This window comes from Dendrobates tinctorius, unplaced genomic scaffold (genome assembly GCF_039654945.1).
Source record: "Dendrobates tinctorius isolate UK_male_01 unplaced genomic scaffold, ASM3965494v1 ptg000037l, whole genome shotgun sequence".
In the NCBI taxonomy this organism is placed as follows: domain Eukaryota; kingdom Metazoa; phylum Chordata; class Amphibia; order Anura; family Dendrobatidae; genus Dendrobates; species Dendrobates tinctorius.
In genome coordinates this window covers 11,532,066-11,551,090 of record NW_027361705.1, presented here as the reverse complement: position 1 = coordinate 11,551,090, position 19,025 = coordinate 11,532,066, and the positions used below count along the sequence as shown (strand labels likewise).

Here is a 19,025-nt window from a genome sequence, read left to right as displayed (position 1 = left end):
GAATTTGCCAGTCCTCTTCCAGAATAAATAAATTGGCTGGCAATAGGATCCAGGTCTCCTGTTGTGTTCATGTTTCTATGACCTGAACTTTATTTCCTGGGCTACAGCAACGCCCGTTGTTGCTCAGAAGTGCTGTCCACACAGACAAAACACTCGCTCATGTGTAAGTGGGGTTCGGTAATGTCAGCTGATCCCCTGCTGTGTGTATGGCAAAGTGTCCTGCTCCCTCCACAGTCAAACAACCTCAGATTTACACCTGGCTCCAAGTAGGCCTCGGCCTACTACCTGATTTTCCCTGGGCTCCGACACTGCCAGTTGTTGCTCAGAAGTGCTGTCCGCACAGACAAAACACTCACTCATGTGTAAGTGGGGTTCGGTAACGTCAGCTGATCCCCTGCTGTGTGTACGGCAAACTCTCCTGCTGCCTACAACTTCTGACTACCTCTGATTTAATATGTTCTCTGATTTGCCCTCTGTCTCCACTCTGTTTTGAGTATTTCCTCTGGCCTACAACACTGCCTGTTTCTGCTCTCAAGTGCCATCTGCACAATCAACACTTGTTCCTGTGTTACCTGGGTCCTGTAACATCTGCTCATCTCCAGAGGCGAGTCTGGCAATGTCTCCTGCTTTGTCTACATTCCCACTACTTGTAGTGGAAATGTGGACAGAGCAGGAGACATTGCCTGACTCACCTCTAGGGAGAAGCTGCTGTTACAGAACCCCAGTAACACAGGAACAAGTGTGGGTTGTGCAGACGGCATTTCAGAGCAGCAACGGGCGTGGTTGGAAGCCAGAGGAAATACTCGAAACAGAGTGAAGACAGAGGCCTAATTGGAGTACGTTGACAGTTAGTAGTAGTCTAGAAACAATCGCAAACTGCCATCAAGTAGGCCTCGGCCTACTACCTGATTTTCCCTGGGCTCCGACACCGCCAGTTGGTGCTCAGAAGTGCTGTCCGCACAGACAAAACACTCGATCATGTGTAAGTGGGGTTCGGTAACATCAGCTGATCCCCTGCTGTGTGGAGGGCAAACTGCTGCTGCTGCCTCCAAATTGTAACTACTTCAGATTTAAACATTCTCTGATTTGGCCTCTGTCTCCACTCTGTCTCTAGTATTTCCCCTGATCTCCAGCACCGCCAGTTCCTGCTCACAGTTGCCGTCCGCGCATTCCACACTTGTTCCTGTGTTCCTGGTGTTCTGTTACGTGAGCAGATCAATCTCAAATGTAATACTATAAGGGTTCTCAAGTTAACTCATATATATATCCCCTAAAATGATACTTTATTGTTTAAAAACCACGACTGTGGTATACACCAGAAAAAACGTGACAAAAGATGAAAAAAAGTAAAAAGAAAAGAAAAAGTGTTCAAGCAAAGCCCATACTAAGGTGACACCTTGGAATCCCTCGTCCGTAACTGAGCTGTATCCTGCCTGGCCGCGGAGGTTGGCACCCTAGGGGGGAACGTTGTGGCGCCCCCGCTCAACGATGGCTGTCCCTAGGGGCCCTGATAAACCCTACAGCCACTAGTGGTCCCTTCTACCCAATATATATCGCAGCATCAGGCCTCCTGATGAGCCTAATAAGGCGAAACGCGTTGAGGCGTTAACTATTTGATGGCAGGTGGCGACAAACGCAGATGAGTATCGCTGTGGCAGTTCTGCGTTTATTGTATATTTATAGCAATGGGATATTGTTGATGGCCGATCTCTGGGTTATGACTTATCAGAGTCAGTAATTCAATAGAATAATGTGCCTCTTTTTTCTATATCAATAGATTTTTTGTACATGAGACTGAGGCACCATCCCAAATGTTCTATCCCATTATGATGTCTCACGGTTGTTGGTCTTTGTGGGACATTATCGAATATGACCACCTAATGCCATGTGTGTTCTAACTCTATTTTTAACCTCTCTCTTTGGGACACAGGGTCCTCTACAGAGCAGTTTGGTCTCTGTCTAGAAGCAGGGGTTCCCTTATATATATTGGGTAGAAGGGACCACTAGTGGCTGTAGGGTTTATCAGGGCCCCTAGGGACAGCCATCGTTGAGCAGGGGCGCCACAACGTTCCCCCCTAGGGTGCCAACCTCCGCGGCCAGGCAGGATACAGCTCAGTTACGGACGAGGGATTCCAAGGTGTCACCTTAGTATGGGCTTTGCTTGAACACTTTTTCTTTTCTTTTTACTTTTTTTCATCTTTTGTCACGTTTTTTCTGGTGTATACCACAGTCGTGGTTTTTAAACAATAAAGTATCATTTTAGGGGATATATATATGAGTTTACGTGAGCAGATCCCCCAATGTGTGTCCGCCACTGTCTCCTGAGCTGTCCACCTTCCCACTGCAAGCGGTGGGAATGTGGACAGAGCAGGAGACAGTGGCAGACACACATCAGGGGATCTGCTGACATTACAGAACCCCAGTAACACAGGAACACGTGTGGATTGGGCAGACGGCTGCTGTACGCATAAACTAGCGGTGTTGGTGGTCACGTGAAATCCTGGAAACAGAGTGGAGACAGATGCCTGATTGGAGCACGTTGACAGTCTGTTGTAGCCTACAAACAATCTAAAACTGCCACCAAGTAGGCCTCGGCCTGCACCCTGATTGTCCCAGGGCTCCAACAACGCCAGTTGGTGCTCGGAAGTGTTGTCAACACAGAAAAAAACACTCGTTCATGTGAAAGTGGGGGTCAGTAACGTCAGCTGATCCCCTGCTGTGTGGAGGGCAAAGTGTCCTGCTCCCTCCAAAGTCAAAATACCTCCGATTTACACCTGGCTCCTAGTAGGCCTCGGCCTGCACCATGATTGTCCCTGGGCTCCAACAACGCCAGTTGGTGCTCGGAAGTGCTGTCCACACAGAAAAACACACTTGTTCATGTGAAAGTGGGGTTTGGTAACGTCTGCTGATCCCCTGCTGTGTGGAGGGCAAAGTGCTGCTGCATCCAAATTATAACTACTTCAGATTTAAACATTCTCTGATTTGGCCTCTGTCTCCACTCTGTCTCTAGTATTTCCCCTGACCTCCAACTCCGCCAGTTCCTGCTCACAGTTGCCGTCCACGCATTCCACACTTGTTCCTGTGTTCCTGGTGTTCTGTTACGTGAGCAGATCCCCCAATGTGTGTCCGCCACTCTCTACTGCGCTGTCCACCTTCCCACTGCAAGTGGTGGGAATGTGGACAGAGCAGGAGACATTGGCAGACACACATCAAGGGATCTGCTGACATTACAGAACCCCAGTAACACAGGAACATGTGTGGATTGGGCAGACGGCTACTGTACGCATAAACTGGCGGTGTTGGTGGTCACGTGAAATCCTGGAAACAGAGTGGAGACAGATGCCTAATTGGAGCACGTTGACAGTCTGTTGTAGCCTACAAACAATCTAAAACTACCACCAAGTAGGCCTCGGCCTTCACCATGATTGTCCCTGGGTTCCAACAACACCAGTTGGTGCTCGGCAGTGTCTTTGGCACAGGTACTCCCTGTTGCCCAGCCTGGTTCCAGCACGCCAGCTGTTTCCGGGTAGTGTCAAGGTCACTATGCCACCAATCCGTTGTCCTGTCGTCTTGCGGCCGGGTTAGCCGACTCTACGGTGCCTGCAGTTTAGGTGACTCCTATGTGGGCTGCGGGAACTAGCACCGAAGGCTGAATCCGTAGTGCCAATGGGACATGGACCCCCTGTAGGACTGTGGGTTTCGGTAACTGCGGCCGGCTTGCGGCCTGGCTACTTTGCTTTGGATGGGTACCTTCTGCTACCCATCCGGGTTCCAGTACTGTCAGCTGGTTCTCGCCAGAGCCTTTGGCCTAGGTGCCTCCATCTCGGTATCCGATGTCCAGCACCGTCAGCTGGTCCTTGGTAGTGCTTTTTAGCACAGGTACCTTCTGCTTAGTAACCATGGTCCAGCACCGTCTGTTGGTCCTCGGTAGTGCCATTGGCTCTTGTTCCTTCTGCTACCCATCCGGGTTCCAGCACTGTCAGCTTGTTCTCGCCAGAGCCTTTGGCCTAGGTGCCTCCATCTCAGTATCCGAGGTCCAGCAACGTCAGCTGGTCCTTGGTAGTGGTTTCTAGCACAGGTACCTTCTGCATAGTAACCGGGGTCCAGCACCGTCAGCTGTTCCTCAGTAGTGCCATTGGCTATTGTTCCTTCTGCTGCCACTACGGGTTCCAGTACTGTCAGCTGGTTGTCGCCAGTTTCTCAGCCTTCTTGTACCTTCTGCTACATTTCCAAAATCAAGCTTTTTGAAATTGTCTTTGGTAATCCTTATTGATCTCCATGACGACGATCCTGATGACGACGACCCTGAAGACCACACCAAAGAAGACCAGAAATATGACCCTAAATAATAAGACCAAGAGGACAAAGGACATGAAGACAACCACCAAGATTCAGAACAAAAGACAGAAGAACAAGAAGCAGAAGAAGCAAAAGCAGAAGAACAGAAAGCAGAAGAACATTAAGCATAAGACTAATAATCAGCATAGAAGAAATCAAACTAATAAGCAGAAGAAGACTAAGCAGTAAATGGGGGTGAGTCCGTTTCTTATCGTGGTGCCCCTGGAAAATGCCTGCTGCTGCAGGCCAAACTGAACGCGGACAAATCCTGTTGTAAATCTTTTGTGACAGGCTGAACGTAAGGTGTAATCTTATAACTTTTATAGATAACAACTACAGGAATGCCGGTCACCATAAGAAAATGAAGAAAAAGAAGAATAGGAAGAAGATGAAGAAATAGCATATGAAAATTAATAATAGCTGAATAAGAAGAATATGAAGAATGGAAAAAAAAATTAATGGGAAGAAGGTGAAGAAGAAGAAGATGAATAAGGTGAAGAAAAAGTTGATGAAAAAAATGCTACTGCTGTGGATCATGAAGGAGAAAGTGTGGGAGAAGTACAAAAGAATGTGAAGAGCATGGAAGTTGTGAAACATACATATCTGACAAAATATAAAAAGTTAACATAGTCAATATCTTTTTAACTCCGAACGTCTTGAAAAAAAAAATTGGAATTAATGCTATGCCATGTGATTTGAATAAACCACTATGCCTTTAATGTCTCCTCCACCTCCCACAATACATTCTACATGATTCTTATTTGTTTTCAATTATGTAGAATTAGCCAACAAGGAAATAAAGGGCTTTTTTAAATTCCGATACCGGAAGTCCCATTGACTTGAATGGGACTTCCGGTATAGGAATCGGCGATACCCGATATTTTTTTCGTATCGGGAGATACCATCCGATACGATATTTTTGGGTATCGAACGTTATCGCTCAACACTAGCCACAACCAATCAGCGACGCGGGATTTCGGTTACAGACAGCCAGACAGAAAAAGATGATTATATAGTAGATCTGCCCTATAATTTTCACCAGTAAGAACAGTGGCTGTACTATAACTAGACCGGCAGTATTACATTGGTAAAACTCATGTATACATGAACTACTTTTACAATCCATAATCAGTCGTCACATTTTTGCTTCCTTCATGATAAGTCCTCAGCAAATTTTTATTAAATTTCATAGTTTCATAGTTTTAAGGTCAAAGGTAGTGTTAGGGACAGCAGAACGCACTAAATATAAAATAGAAAGTGCGTTCGCCGCCTGGGGTCCACCGTGCAGAGGTGTTAAACTGCTGCTATATAATGGCAGACGCACAATATGGCGATATATCGTACATGGGTTGAACGTCACCTGGTGTGCACTGGGCGTACTCTGTTATGTTCACAGAGGTGCCTTAAGGCATAAACATAAATGCCGAGCCTGTTGACCTCACAGGTCTCAGCGGTGTGCACGCACGGTATATGGTCACAGGACTCGAGCCCAAGACACAGGGTCAGTGTCCGTCTAGACCTACCGTGCGTGCGGCGTCGCTACCATGGACGCCCCCTAGTGCTGCTGACAGCAGAGCGGCAACCAACTCAGCCGCTATACAACAACGCCCAGGAGGGGCGCACTGTCAGACGCTAGCTCTGTGGAGATGAGCACTGTGGCCTGTATCATGCCACTGACTGGTGCTGATGCTAAGGCTAAGTCCCTATCGACACACGTAATATCAGAGGGAGGGGATCTTAATGAGTCATTCGCAGGTTCATGCATCCATCATCATTCACACAGTAGCAATCAGAGACTACACTAGTGCATGGCCGAGCGGCCATGCGGACCTTTTATAGCCGTACGGGACCTTCCAGATCTCTGGGATGGACCAATCAGATCAGGAGAAGGACCTGAGCACGTGAATCCCGATCTCCAATGGGAGATCGTCTCATGAGCATGCCCAGTAGCGCGACGAGAGGACTTAGCCACTGGAGTGGCTTGCTGCAGGAGAGCCTGCACTGCTATTGCTGACCCAGAGGTGGCAGCAGCAGCAACCAGTCCTACAGAGCTGGTCTGAGCAGAGCGTCTGAGACGCCGAGATTGATGTGCAGACTCCTGAGCGGTCGGAGGAGAATGGGAGACTGCTGGATGCAAGGCTCTGGATTCCTTCTGTGCAGCTGCAGGAACCCAACGCCTATCAGGTAGACTTAAGTCCATCGAGTTCAACCTATAGCCTATAATGTTTTGTTCCAGTGGAAGGCAAAATCCCCATGGGGCAGACACCAATGCCTTCATATTAAGGGAATAATTTCTTCCCGACTCCACATGAGATTAGTTCCCTGGATCAGCGCTGGATCAGCGCTCTGTCACAGAATCTAGGAGCAGTAACCTGTAATATTATATTTAGCAAAAAAGTCATCCAGACCCTACTGTAATTTTAGTAGGGAATCACTCATTACAACATCATATGGCAGAGAGTTCCATAGTCTCACTGCTCTTAGAGTAAAGAATCCGTGTCTGTGATTATGATGACACCTTCTTTCCTCCAGACGTAGAGGATGCCCCCTTGTCCGCGTCACAGGTCTAAGAGTGAAAAGATCATTAGAAAGGTCTCTATATTTTCCCTTTATATATTTCTACATTGTAATAAGATTGCCCTTACGTCTCTGTTTTTCCAAACAGAATAATTTAAATTTTATAACCTGTCTTGATATTGCAGTCCACCACTTCCCTTAACATCCTTGCTCTTCTCAGCTCCCGATTTAGTCCAGAAATGTCTTTCTCATACACTGAAGACCAAAATTGTACCCAGTATTCTTTGCATGCCTGCACTTGTGACTTGTATAGAGGCTAAACCATGGTCTTGTCATGAGCATCTATGCCTCTTTTAATGCATCCCATTATTTTATTTGCCTTTGCAGCAGCTGCCTGACACTGATCACTAAAGTTGAGTTTGTCATCCACCCATAGATCCAAGTCTTTCTTAGTGACAGTTTTGCCTAGTGTTTTACAGTTTAGTATATAATTATTCATTTTATTTCCTCTGCTTGAGTGCAAACCTTACATTTATCTCCATTAAAACTCAATTGACATTTCTCAGCCCAAGCCTCCAAATTGCATAAATCTATCTATAATATTAAACTATGTTCTGCTGTGTTGATTACCCTGCAGAGTTTAGTATCATCCGCAAATATTGTAATTCTACTCTGTATGCCCCCTACAAGGTCATAAATAAATAAATATTTCAAAGAGAGCCCAATACTGACCCCTGTGGTACCCCACAGTTATCTGTGACTGAATCTGAGTGTGTTCCATTAATAGCCACCATTGGTTTCACATCACTGAACTAGTTGTTAACCCACTTACACATATTTATCTTAGTCCCTATTTTCTCATTTTTGTACACCAACCCTTTGTGTGGCACCATATCAAATGTCTTTGAAAAGACATCCATTGTGCTTCCTTGGTCCAGTCTGAAACTTACAGTATCTCCTCATAGAAGCTGATCAGATTAGTTTAACATGACCGATCCCTCATAAAACCATGTTGATGCTGGAACATGAGGTTATTATTATTGACATAGTCCAGGAAAGTGTCTCTTAGAAACCCTCAAGGATTTTACACACAGCTGAGGTTAAACTTACTGACCTATAACTTCAAGGCTCAGATTTTGTCCATTTTTTGAATACTAGCACCACATACGCTATTTTCCAGCTCTGTTGTGCAAACCCTGTTATTATGGAATCTGCGAATATTAAAAATAACTATGTGTCTATCATGGTACTTAATGCCTGCAGTACTCGTGGGTGTATGACATCTGGGCATGGGGATTTGTTTACTTTCGTGCTTTTGAGGCGGCACCGTACTACCTGTGGGTTAAGCAGGTGACATTTAGTAGAGAATTGAATGAGTTGATAAAACTTACAGTTTTGCGTGTTTCTCTGACTTGCAGGAAATGCACCTTTGTATTGTAGACTGGTTGACTCCATAGATTCCCAACCATGTAAATGTTCCCCCAACTGCAATCGTCCAAAATGTATGTCTCCTTAATGGGTCCACACTAAAGCTTTAATGAGAGATACAGGTTTATTATAGATGTCGAATTATTGCAAAAATATAATAAATACCGTAAATATTATGTGGTCATGTAGAAACTTCAAACGTTTGACAATAAGTATTCAATATATCATGCATACATAGCCGTTTCGTTATGGATACATGTAAGGTGCATGCATCATGTAAAGAAGGTAAGTGCTATCATAGAGTCAGCAGGAAATATGTACAAGGTGCTTAGTGCTTCAAATAAATTGTAGGATATTCCTGGTTCCTCTGTATGTCTTAGTGAACATCAGATTAGATAAGAAGTAAATAGGTAAGTAGTGCACTTTCAATGCATGGTCAAGGATAACTGTATTCATAGAACACCTTGAATAGTACTTATTTTCTATACAAGGCCATTAAGTCCTTTCACACGTCTGTGTAGTGATATTCTGATGATACTACATAGAGCATCTCCACAATCACCAGTGTTGTCTGGTTTTGAATCTACTTGTTTGCGATGACAACGTATTTCACAACCGCCTAAATGATTTAAAGGGAACCAGTCAGATATTAGTGCTCCAATTAGTCTAATCTGTGTCAGGTTGCTGCAAAGCAGAATAAATCTATACCTTTGTTTTCTGTATCCTTTATTTCATTCCCGAATAATCACTTCTGCAATAATTATGTAAATGAACCCCCTGTAGCCTCGAGAATCACGGCGCCTGGGCGAGATCAACGGCAGGGAAGGCATGTCACTCAGACAAGCCCCATCATTCAGTGTCCGGAGGACGGCGGTGGGCGAGGAAGAGGGATAGAGGCCGGAAAGCTATAAGTGCAGGACCAAGTCCCTTGCACCTGTGTCTCATTTACATAAACATTGGATTAGACTAGATCATTTAGGTCTACTAAAATCTTCTGCAGGTTCTCCTTATATGCCATATTCAATTTTTTTCTCAGCAATCCCATCATTAATAAAGTGAATTACAGTTGTTATGGTCACAGCTGTTGCATTCTAATTGGGACAAAAAATGCTTTATTTTGGCATTTCTAGAGGGCTCTATTCACCAGAGATCTTAAAATATAAAATTTATTATTTCATTAAAATTATACAAAAGTGAACAAAATAGAACCATCACCATCTAATGTATGTAATACAGACAATACATTAAGAGAAAAAGCCAGGGGGTGCCTGACCCTGTTCTACTGCTGACTTTCCCTGCCCTGCAGCGGAGGTTAACACCCTACAATTGCGCAAATGGCGCCCCCGCTCACCGGCGGCTCACTCTGCTGGCCCTATAGCTTAAATTGAGCTTTGAGGTGGCAGGTTTCCTTTAAGTCGGGTATATGCCTTATTGAAGTGTAGTAAAGTACGGCATGCTGGAATTTCCTACAATTAGAACACAACAACCATGTACTCAGTGTAAAGGTCCTACTACATGTGACCATGGTACTCTATGACACTGCAAACTGGGAGCTCAGAATACCCTTTTTGTTTTTTTTATACAAAATATTGCATAATATTGCTCATGTAGACATCTGCGGAACACGGACTGCAATGAACGGACTGGCCGCAGCTCTCCCGACATGTCTATGTCTGCATGATCCCTTGTGCTGTATATAATATCTGATGTCTATACTACAGGAGAACACGTCTGGTGTATTATATACTGACATCCCATGTCATGTACAGGATAATATGTGACTGGTATGTATTATACTATGATGACTACAGACCATCCGATATTACACCAGTCGCATATTATCCTGTACAGTGGCATGTAAAAGTTTGGGCACCCCTGGTCAAAATTACTGCTATTGAGAGGAGGCTGGGTTTTTATAAAGCTGGGAAATATGCATCACCTGGCCTTTCCTAAGGATGATAGTGAACAAGCCATAACCATAACAGGCTAATTACGGTCTGAAGCCTTGGCCAAAGTTATCTCACCACACAAATCTCGAAGGGATATCTACCCAAATATCTGCATCTGCCCATTTTCCTTTTTGCAATTATTTGCAAATATTTTTCACCTATACCAATATCACATCATTATCTTGTTGTTTATCATACATTCATAAATGGTCAGTATGTTATATTATACATGTTGATCTTCTCTCCTTTTTTTATCACTCATCATATTATCATTATTTAATTTTTCATTATTTTTTTATTGTTTATTATTTTTATTTCTAGGTATTTTTTCATTTTTTCTTTATCGCTGTGTGGTTGGTTGCTGTATGTAATTTATTGTATGTCTTAATAGTTTGATTTTACATACATCTTATTGGTTGTATGCAGCTTTATTTATATTTGTATTTTTTGGTTATTCATATATACAGTGTATATATATATATATATATATATATAAAATGATATTGAGATATGTATATTTGTTCACAACACATTCTATATATTTTTTTGCTGCCATATGCTAATAATTCTTATTATTATTTTTATAAATATTGTTTGTGCAGCATTTTTTGTATCCGTTTCTATAGTCTAATATTATTTGTATCCTATTTTGGTATATTCACTTTCCAATGCATCTCTATTATCAGCAGTCCTTCCTCTCATATCTTATTCCCGCAATCATCCCAAGCCTGTGCCCCAATATCCGTACCTATATTACACACAGTCCTCTCTTTTTTCATTGTTTTTATTTATTTTCTGTTGCACATCGGGTCCGACCAGGTGCGCATGCGTCGGGGCGGCGTCTCTATATTCTTGACAGGCAGGGTCCTTTGACCCGGACATTGTCGATCACATGACGCTGCCACGCGGCGACTTCCAGTTTCACCTAAGCCACGCATGCGCTGCTACATGCCCAGCCTTGATGCGCACTGCCATTTACTATATATACCCCCTCTGGTTCAGTATATCGCCCCCACTGATGAAGGATATTTATCCGAAACGCGCGGCGCGTTCTGCTCCACAATTGACCGCCATAAGTTGATTCCAGGTAATCATGTTTGATTATTTTTTTCCTTTTTCCTTTATTTACTTGCCCAGTTTGGACTCATATCTGCTTTATTGATTATTCATTCCAAATAAAGGCAGCACTCCATAGTTAGTCTTTCAAGTGGTAGTGAGTTTATTGAACCCACATTTCAAGGCAACTTTTCGGCTCAACTGAGCCTTTCTCAAGCTTTATTGATTATTCATCCCCACGATATTCCATTAAGGTTGTGTCCATTTTACTTACCTGGTTCTTTCATTAGCATTTATTACCTTGTTGCTACCTTGGTTTTATTCTTATTGTGTATTATTATATTATTGCATGCTTTATCCATTAGGTGGTGTTATATTATATTTTACATCTTATTAATTTATTAATATATTCACTTAGTTATTTTGTGCTGGCGGCCCTTTGTGGTTTTATTATTATTATTTTTTTATATATATTTCTGATGATATGTCATTGCTTTTATCTAGAGACATTTTTTAGTTTTCTCTATGTGCCACACTTTTTAATAAAGGCATTTTTAATCTTACTTGTTTCTTAATTTGCCTTATTTTTTAACAATTTTGCTCGTCTCCTCCATTGACCTCCTTTCCATACCTGGTGGCTTTTTTTTTTATGTTTAGTTCCAAATGGTCTGCCATTCATTTTTGGATGTTAGTTCACTATTTAATATTTTACGATATTTTATAACTTTTTTATTATATATTATATTTGGTAATCTCCGTCCTTCTGTATTTAATATTATTGCTCATATAGAAATCCGTGGATCACGGACTGCAATGCACGGACTGGCCGCAGCTCTCCCGACATGTCTATGTCTGCACGAGCCCTTGTGCTGTATATAATATCTGATGTCTATACTACAGGAGAACACGTCTGGTGTATTATATACTGACATCCCATGTCATGTACAGGATAATATGTGACTGGTATGTATTATACTATGATGACTACAGACCATCCGATATTATACCATGTATTATCCTGTACAGTGGCATGTAAAAGTTTGGGCACCCCTGGTCAAAATTACTGCTATTGAGAGGAGGCTGAGTTTTTATAAAGCTGGGAAATTTGCATCATCTGGCCTTTCCCAAGGATGATAGTGAACAAGCCATAACCCTAACAGGCTAATTAAGGTCTGAAGCCTTGTTCAAAGTTATCTCACCACACAAATCTCCAAGGGCGCCCAAACTTCTGCATCTGCCCATTTTCCTTTTTGCAATTTTTAAAATGTAAAAGAATTACATATACGTGTGTGTGTGTGTATGTATATATATTTATTTATCATCGTCTTATCATGTCTGTCTGTAACCAAAATCGCGGGTCGCTGATTGGTCGCTGCCGCTAGGCCCCCGCCAGGCCGCAACCAATCAGCGACAGGTGCAGCTGTTTGTAACGGTAAGCTGCACCTGCCACTGATTGGTCCAGGCCGCGACCAATCAGCGGCAGGCGCAGTCGGGTGCAGCGCTCAATCGGGCGCAGGCCTTAATCTGTAAGAAAGAGAATTAAAAAAAAAAGTTATTCTCACCTTCCGACAGCCTCCTGTCTTCTTTCCACGCGCCCGGCCTCGCGTTCCCAGTAATGCTTTGCGGCTTAGACTGCTGATGACGTCACTCTCGCGAGAGCGAGAAAGAAGACCGGTGTCACTCTCGCGAGAGCGAGAAAGAAGACCGACGTCATCACCAGCGGTCTAAGCCGCAAAGCATTACTGGGAACGCGAGGCCGGGCGCGTGGAAAGAAGACAGGAGGCTGTCGGAAGGTGAGAATAACTTTTTTTAATTTTTTAATATTTTGTTACATGATAGAGGGCCGCGGCAGTGATTGGTCACGGCTACACGGAAAGGGGGGTGAGGGGACCATGCATACCAGGATTGGGGGGTGAGAGGACCATGCATACCAGGATGGGGGGGTGAGGGGACCATGCATACCAGGATTGGGGGGTGAGGGGACCATGCATACCAGGATGGGGGGTGAGTGGACCATGCATACCAGGATTGGGGGGGGTGAGAGGACCATGCATACCAGGAAAGGGGGGTGATGGTGAGAATACATGCCAGGATTGGCGTATGAGAGGGCCATGCATACCAGCAAAGGGGGGTGAGGGGACCATGCATACCAGGATTGGGGGGTGAGGGGACCATGCATACCAGGATGGGGGGGTGAGGGGACCATGCATACCAGGATTGGGGGGGTGAGAGGACCATGCATACCAGGAAAGGGGGGTGATGGTGAGAATACATGCCAGGATTGGGGTATGAGAGGACCATGCATACCAGCAAAGGGGGGTGAGGGGATCATGCATACCAAGAAAGGGGAGTGAGTGGACCATGCATACCAGGATAGGGGGGTGAGGGGACCATGCATACCAGGATTGGGGGGTGAGGGGACCATGCATACCAGGATGGGGGGGTGAGGTGACCATGCATACCAGGATTGGGGGGGAGAGGACCATGCATACCAGGAAAGGGGGGTGATGGTGAGAATACATGCCAGGATTGGGGTATGAGAGGACCATGCATACCAGCAAAGGGGGGTGAGGGGACCATGCATACCAAGAAAGGCGGGTGAGTGGACCATGCATACCAGGATAGGGGGTGAGGGGACCATGCATACCAGGATAGGGGGTGAGGGGACCATGCATACCGGGATTGGGGGGTGAGAGGACCATGCATACCCTGAAAGGGGGGTAAGAGGACCATGCATACCAGGATTGGGGGGTGAGGGGACCATGCATATCAGGAAAGGGGGGTGAGGGGACCATGCATACCAGGATAGGGGGGTGAGGAGACCATGCATACCAGGAAAGGGGGGTGAGGATACCATGCATACCAGGATTGGGGGGTGAGGGGACCATGCATACCAGGAAAGGGGGGTGATGGTGAGCATACATACCATGATTGGGGTGTGAGAGGACCATGCATACCAGCAAAGGGGGGTGAGGGGATCATGCATACCAAGAAAGGGGGGTGAGGGACCATGCATACCAGGATAGGGGGGTGAGCGGACCATGCATTCCCGGATTGGGGGGTGAGAGGACCATGCATTCCAGGATTGGGGGGTGAGAGGACCATGCATACCCCGAAAGGGGAGTAAGAAGACCATGCATACCAGGATAGGGGGGTGAGGGGACCATGCATTCCAGGATTGGGGGGTGAGAGGACCATGCATACCAGGATAGGGGGTTGAGGGGTAGAATGCATATCAGGATTGGGGGTGAGAGAACCATACATATCAGGATTGGGGAGTGCATTATTATTAAATCTTCAAAAATAAACTGCATACATATTCTAGAATGCCCGATGCATTAGAATCGGGCCACCATCTAGTATAATATATATCTAGTGCTTGACAAAGACCATGCTGTGAAGTTGAAACATTGCACCACTTGGTGCTGGATTAAAGTCCACAATTTCTCCTTGAACTGGAGTGCTGCCTCAAAATCTACTCAAGTTTGTGCTGCTATCTGTTTTTTCTATTTAGTATATATATATATACACTCACTGGCCACTTTATTAGGTACACCTGTCCAACTGTGTGTTAAGACTTAATTTCTAATCAGCCAATCACATGGCGGCAACTCAGTGCATTTAGGCATGTAGACATGGTCAAGACAATCTCCTGCAGTTCAAACCGAGCATCAGTATGGGGAAGAAAGGTGATTTGAGTGCCTTTGAACGTGGCATGATTGTTGGTGCCAGAAGGGCTGGTCTGAGTATTTCAGAAACTGCTGATCTACTGGGATTTTCACGCAAAACCATCTCTAGGGTTTACAGAGAATGGTCCGAAAAAGAAAAAAAATCCAGTGAGCGGCAGTTCTGTGGCCGGAAATGCCTTGTTGATGCCAGAGGTCAGAGGAGAATGGGCATACTGGTTCGAGCTGATAGAAAGGCAACAGTGACTCAAATTGCCACCCGTTACAACCAAGGTAGGCAGAAGAGCATCTCTGAACGCACAGTGCGTCGAACTTTGAGGCAGATGGGCTACAGCAGCAGAAGACCACACCGGGTACCACTCCTCTCAGCTAAGAACAGGAAACTGAGGCTACAATTTGCACAAGCTCATCGAAATTGGACAGTAGAAGATTGGAAAAACGTTGCCTGGTCTGATGAGTCTCGATTTCTGCTGCGACATTCGGATGGTAGGGTCAGAATTTGGCGTAAACAACATGAAAGCATGGATCCATCCTGCCTTGTATCAACGGTTCAGGCTGGTGGTGGTGGTGTCATGGTGTGGGGAATTTTTTCTTGGCACTCTTTGGGCCCCTTGGTACCAATTGAGCATCGTTGCAACGCCACAGCCTACCTGAGTATTGTTGCTGACCATGTCCATCCCTTTATGACCACAATGTACCCAACATCTGATGGCTACTTTCAGCAGGATAATGCGCCATGTCATAAAGCTCGAATCATCTCAGATTGGTTTCTTGAACATGACAATGAGTTCATTGTACTCAAATGGCCTCCTCAGTCACCAGATCTCAATCCAATAGAGCATCTTTGGGATGTGGTGGAACGGGAGATTCGCATCAGGGATGTGCAGCCGACAAATCTGCGCCAACTGTGTGATGCCATCATGTCAATATGGTCCAAAATCTCTGAGGAACGCTTCCAGCACCTTGTTGAATCTCTGCCACGAAGAATTGAGGCAGTTCTGAAGGCAAAAGGGGGTCCAACCCGTTACTAGCATGGTGTACCTAATAAAGTGGCCAGTGAGTGTATATATATATATATATATATATATATATATATATATATACACATACTTTTTTTGCCTAAATACAGAGGAAATGTCATCTTTAACCTTAGGTCTTTTTCATTTTCAACTTGCTTAACTGTTCACAATAACAGTAATTTTGACCAGGGGTGCCCCAGCCATTATCTGCCAGGTATGGGGCAAGCTTACCAAGTGAGCCCATTCCTACATCCAGTAATGAACTTCACAACACATGTACAGCAGATGTCGATAAGGGGGTTAAACCTCCCCTGCTTTTGGTTTATGGATTCTTGTCACATCATTGCTTACAAATAACAACACAATTGATGCCCATAGGATAATTACTCATCAATGTCCACACGTGACCCATTCATGGCCGTTTTCCATATATTGCTTGGCCCTCCATTCTGAATCGTTCCTTCAATGAGAACAGACAAAAACCCGACAACCATAACCACCATCTGGAAGGCATCTGTCCACACAACGGCCTTTAGTCCTCCCTAGAAGAAAAATCAAATCAGACACTTACAGTACATGATAAATCACAGTGACACACACATCTAATATATAAAGCTCAAGTGTGTGTATGTATGTGTGTGTGTATATGTCCGGGATTGGCATCCGCACCGTCCAATTCACCAAACAATTTTGCCCCTATCTACATAATGGGCAAAAAGTGTGTGTGCGTATCAAGCCCCGCCCCTCATTATGATGTCATAATGGTTGACTATGGGATGGAGGAGGTGTGATGGGTATATGGGCACTGGACTATGGGATGGAGGATATGTATGACGGGTATATGGGCACGGGACTATGGGATGGAGGATATGTGTGATGGGTATATGGGCAGGGGACTATGGGATGGCAGATATGTATGATGGGTATATGGGCACGGGACTATGGGATGGAGGATATGTGTGATGGGTATATGGGCATGGGACTATGAGATGAAGGATGTTTAAAGGGAATATTGGCACTCGACTATGGGATGGCAAATATGTATGATGGGTATATGGGCACTGGACTATGGGATGGAGGATGTGTGATGGGTATATGGGCACTGGACTATGGGATGGAGGATATGTATGATGGGTATATGGGCACGGGACTATGGGATGGAGGATGTGTGATGGGTATATGGGCACTGGACTATGGGATGGAGGATAATTATAATTTGCTATAACTAACCACAGTTAGTTACTATGCCCGGGCAACGCCGGGCTCTTCAGCTAGTATAATATATATGTCTATTTATATAATTGCCTTTTAATGTTTTCATTTCCTGTTCTGTCTAGATGTCACCGTATCCCAGAATTCCAAGCGGAGGAAGTTCACCTACCGCCATATTGGGATACCCAAGTGATAGGTGTCTCAATATGGAAACTGCTGATGGTACCAACCTATTGCACGGTACCACCAGCAGAACACCTTCGCACCACACACACACTCTATATGCTGTACACACCACACACACTCATACTCACCCCAAGCGGAGGAAATTCACCGACCACAATATTGGGAAACCCAAGTGATGGGTGTCTCAATATGGAAACTGCTGCTGACAGCAACCTATTGCGTGGTACCACCAGCTGAGCACCATCGCACCACATGCACACACACTCACATTCACACACTCACACTCATACTCTCAGTGACACACTCACACACTCTATATGCTGTACGCACCACACAAACTCACATTCACACTCTCACACTCTTGCACTCACACTCACAGTCACACTCACACCCCAAGCGGAGGAAGTTCACTGACCACCATATTGGGAAACCCAAGTGATGGGTGTCTCAATATGGAAACTGCTGCTAACACCAAACTATTGCGCGGTACCACCAGCTGAGCACCGTCGCACCACATACACACACACACATTCACACACTCACATTCATACTCAATGACACGCACACTCTCATACGCGCACACTCACACACATTCAGACTCATACACACACTCACACACACTAACACTCACACAGTAACTCTCACTCACACACTCATGCAGTCTCTTGCGTGGTACCACCAGCAGAACAACGTCGCACTGCGCCTGCACCTGCGTGAATTCTGCGCAGGCTCAGTGAATCTATCTGCTGATCCCGGCAACAGATGCACAACATGTCTACAGGCAGAGGAAGCCGGTCACATTACAGTAAAGGGGTTTTCCCATGAAAGAAAGTTAATTTAAAAAAAGTCTGTGTCTGTCCGTGTACGGAGCATACAACATCTCCTGGGTAGTGGAAGAAGCAAAGGACAATACTGACATCACAGCAGGGGATTACAGAGGATTCATTTTGTGAGGTAAAATATTTCACTGACTGTTTTTAAACAATATTTTACCTCACAAACTGTGTCCTCTGCGATCACCTGCTGTAATGTCAGTATTGTCTTTTGCTTCCTCACCTGCTCAGGAGCTGTGGTATGTACTGTACACGGTCAGACACAGGGGTGAGAGAGACAGAGCACAGGGGGAGACAGCTCAAACGGGACAGCAGATGAGGGGAGAACACAGCACAGGAAGGAGAGAGACAGCAGACAAGGGGGATAGCACATGTGTTAGACAGGTCAAAGAAGAGAGCACAGATGGGAGAAGTCAGCACATGGGGAAAGAGAGAGTGGATAGGTGGGGGAGCACATGGGGGGGAGAGATTCTTAATGCTACAAAGCCAGCCCCCATCGTGACATTACCGCCATCCGGATGCGATAGCATCGGGTCTCCATCTAGTATATACTAATATATATATATATATATATATATATATATATATCTCCTTCACACATAAATCTAACTGTAGGGGCAATACAATGACTGTCACAATCAGCTTTTTCATCCTCTAGATGCCAACAAAGCGAAAAATGAAGCAACGTTGCCACTTGCGTTAGCTAAGTTTCCTACCATTTTGTATCTATAGCCCTCATACAGACTGTGTCTCCATTCTAGAAGCGCAGAACACTTTGCACAACCCCGGTCCATGGTCCAG

The 19,025-nt window shown here is 44.9% G+C and overlaps 1 protein-coding gene across 1 annotated transcript in view; it reads right to left on the bottom strand.

Moving 5' to 3' along the window:
- The window catches only part of SLC5A12 (solute carrier family 5 member 12), a 280,241-nt gene that overhangs the window by 124,219 nt on the left and 136,997 nt on the right, over positions 1-19,025 (bottom strand). The window contains exons 5-6 of the mRNA XM_073573874.1: positions 16,381-16,535; positions 8,247-8,387 (exon numbers count right to left, since the gene is read on the bottom strand). Coding sequence (XP_073429975.1) covers positions 8,247-8,387; positions 16,381-16,535 — 296 coding nt within the window. The remainder of the gene's footprint in view (positions 1-8,246; positions 8,388-16,380; positions 16,536-19,025) is intronic.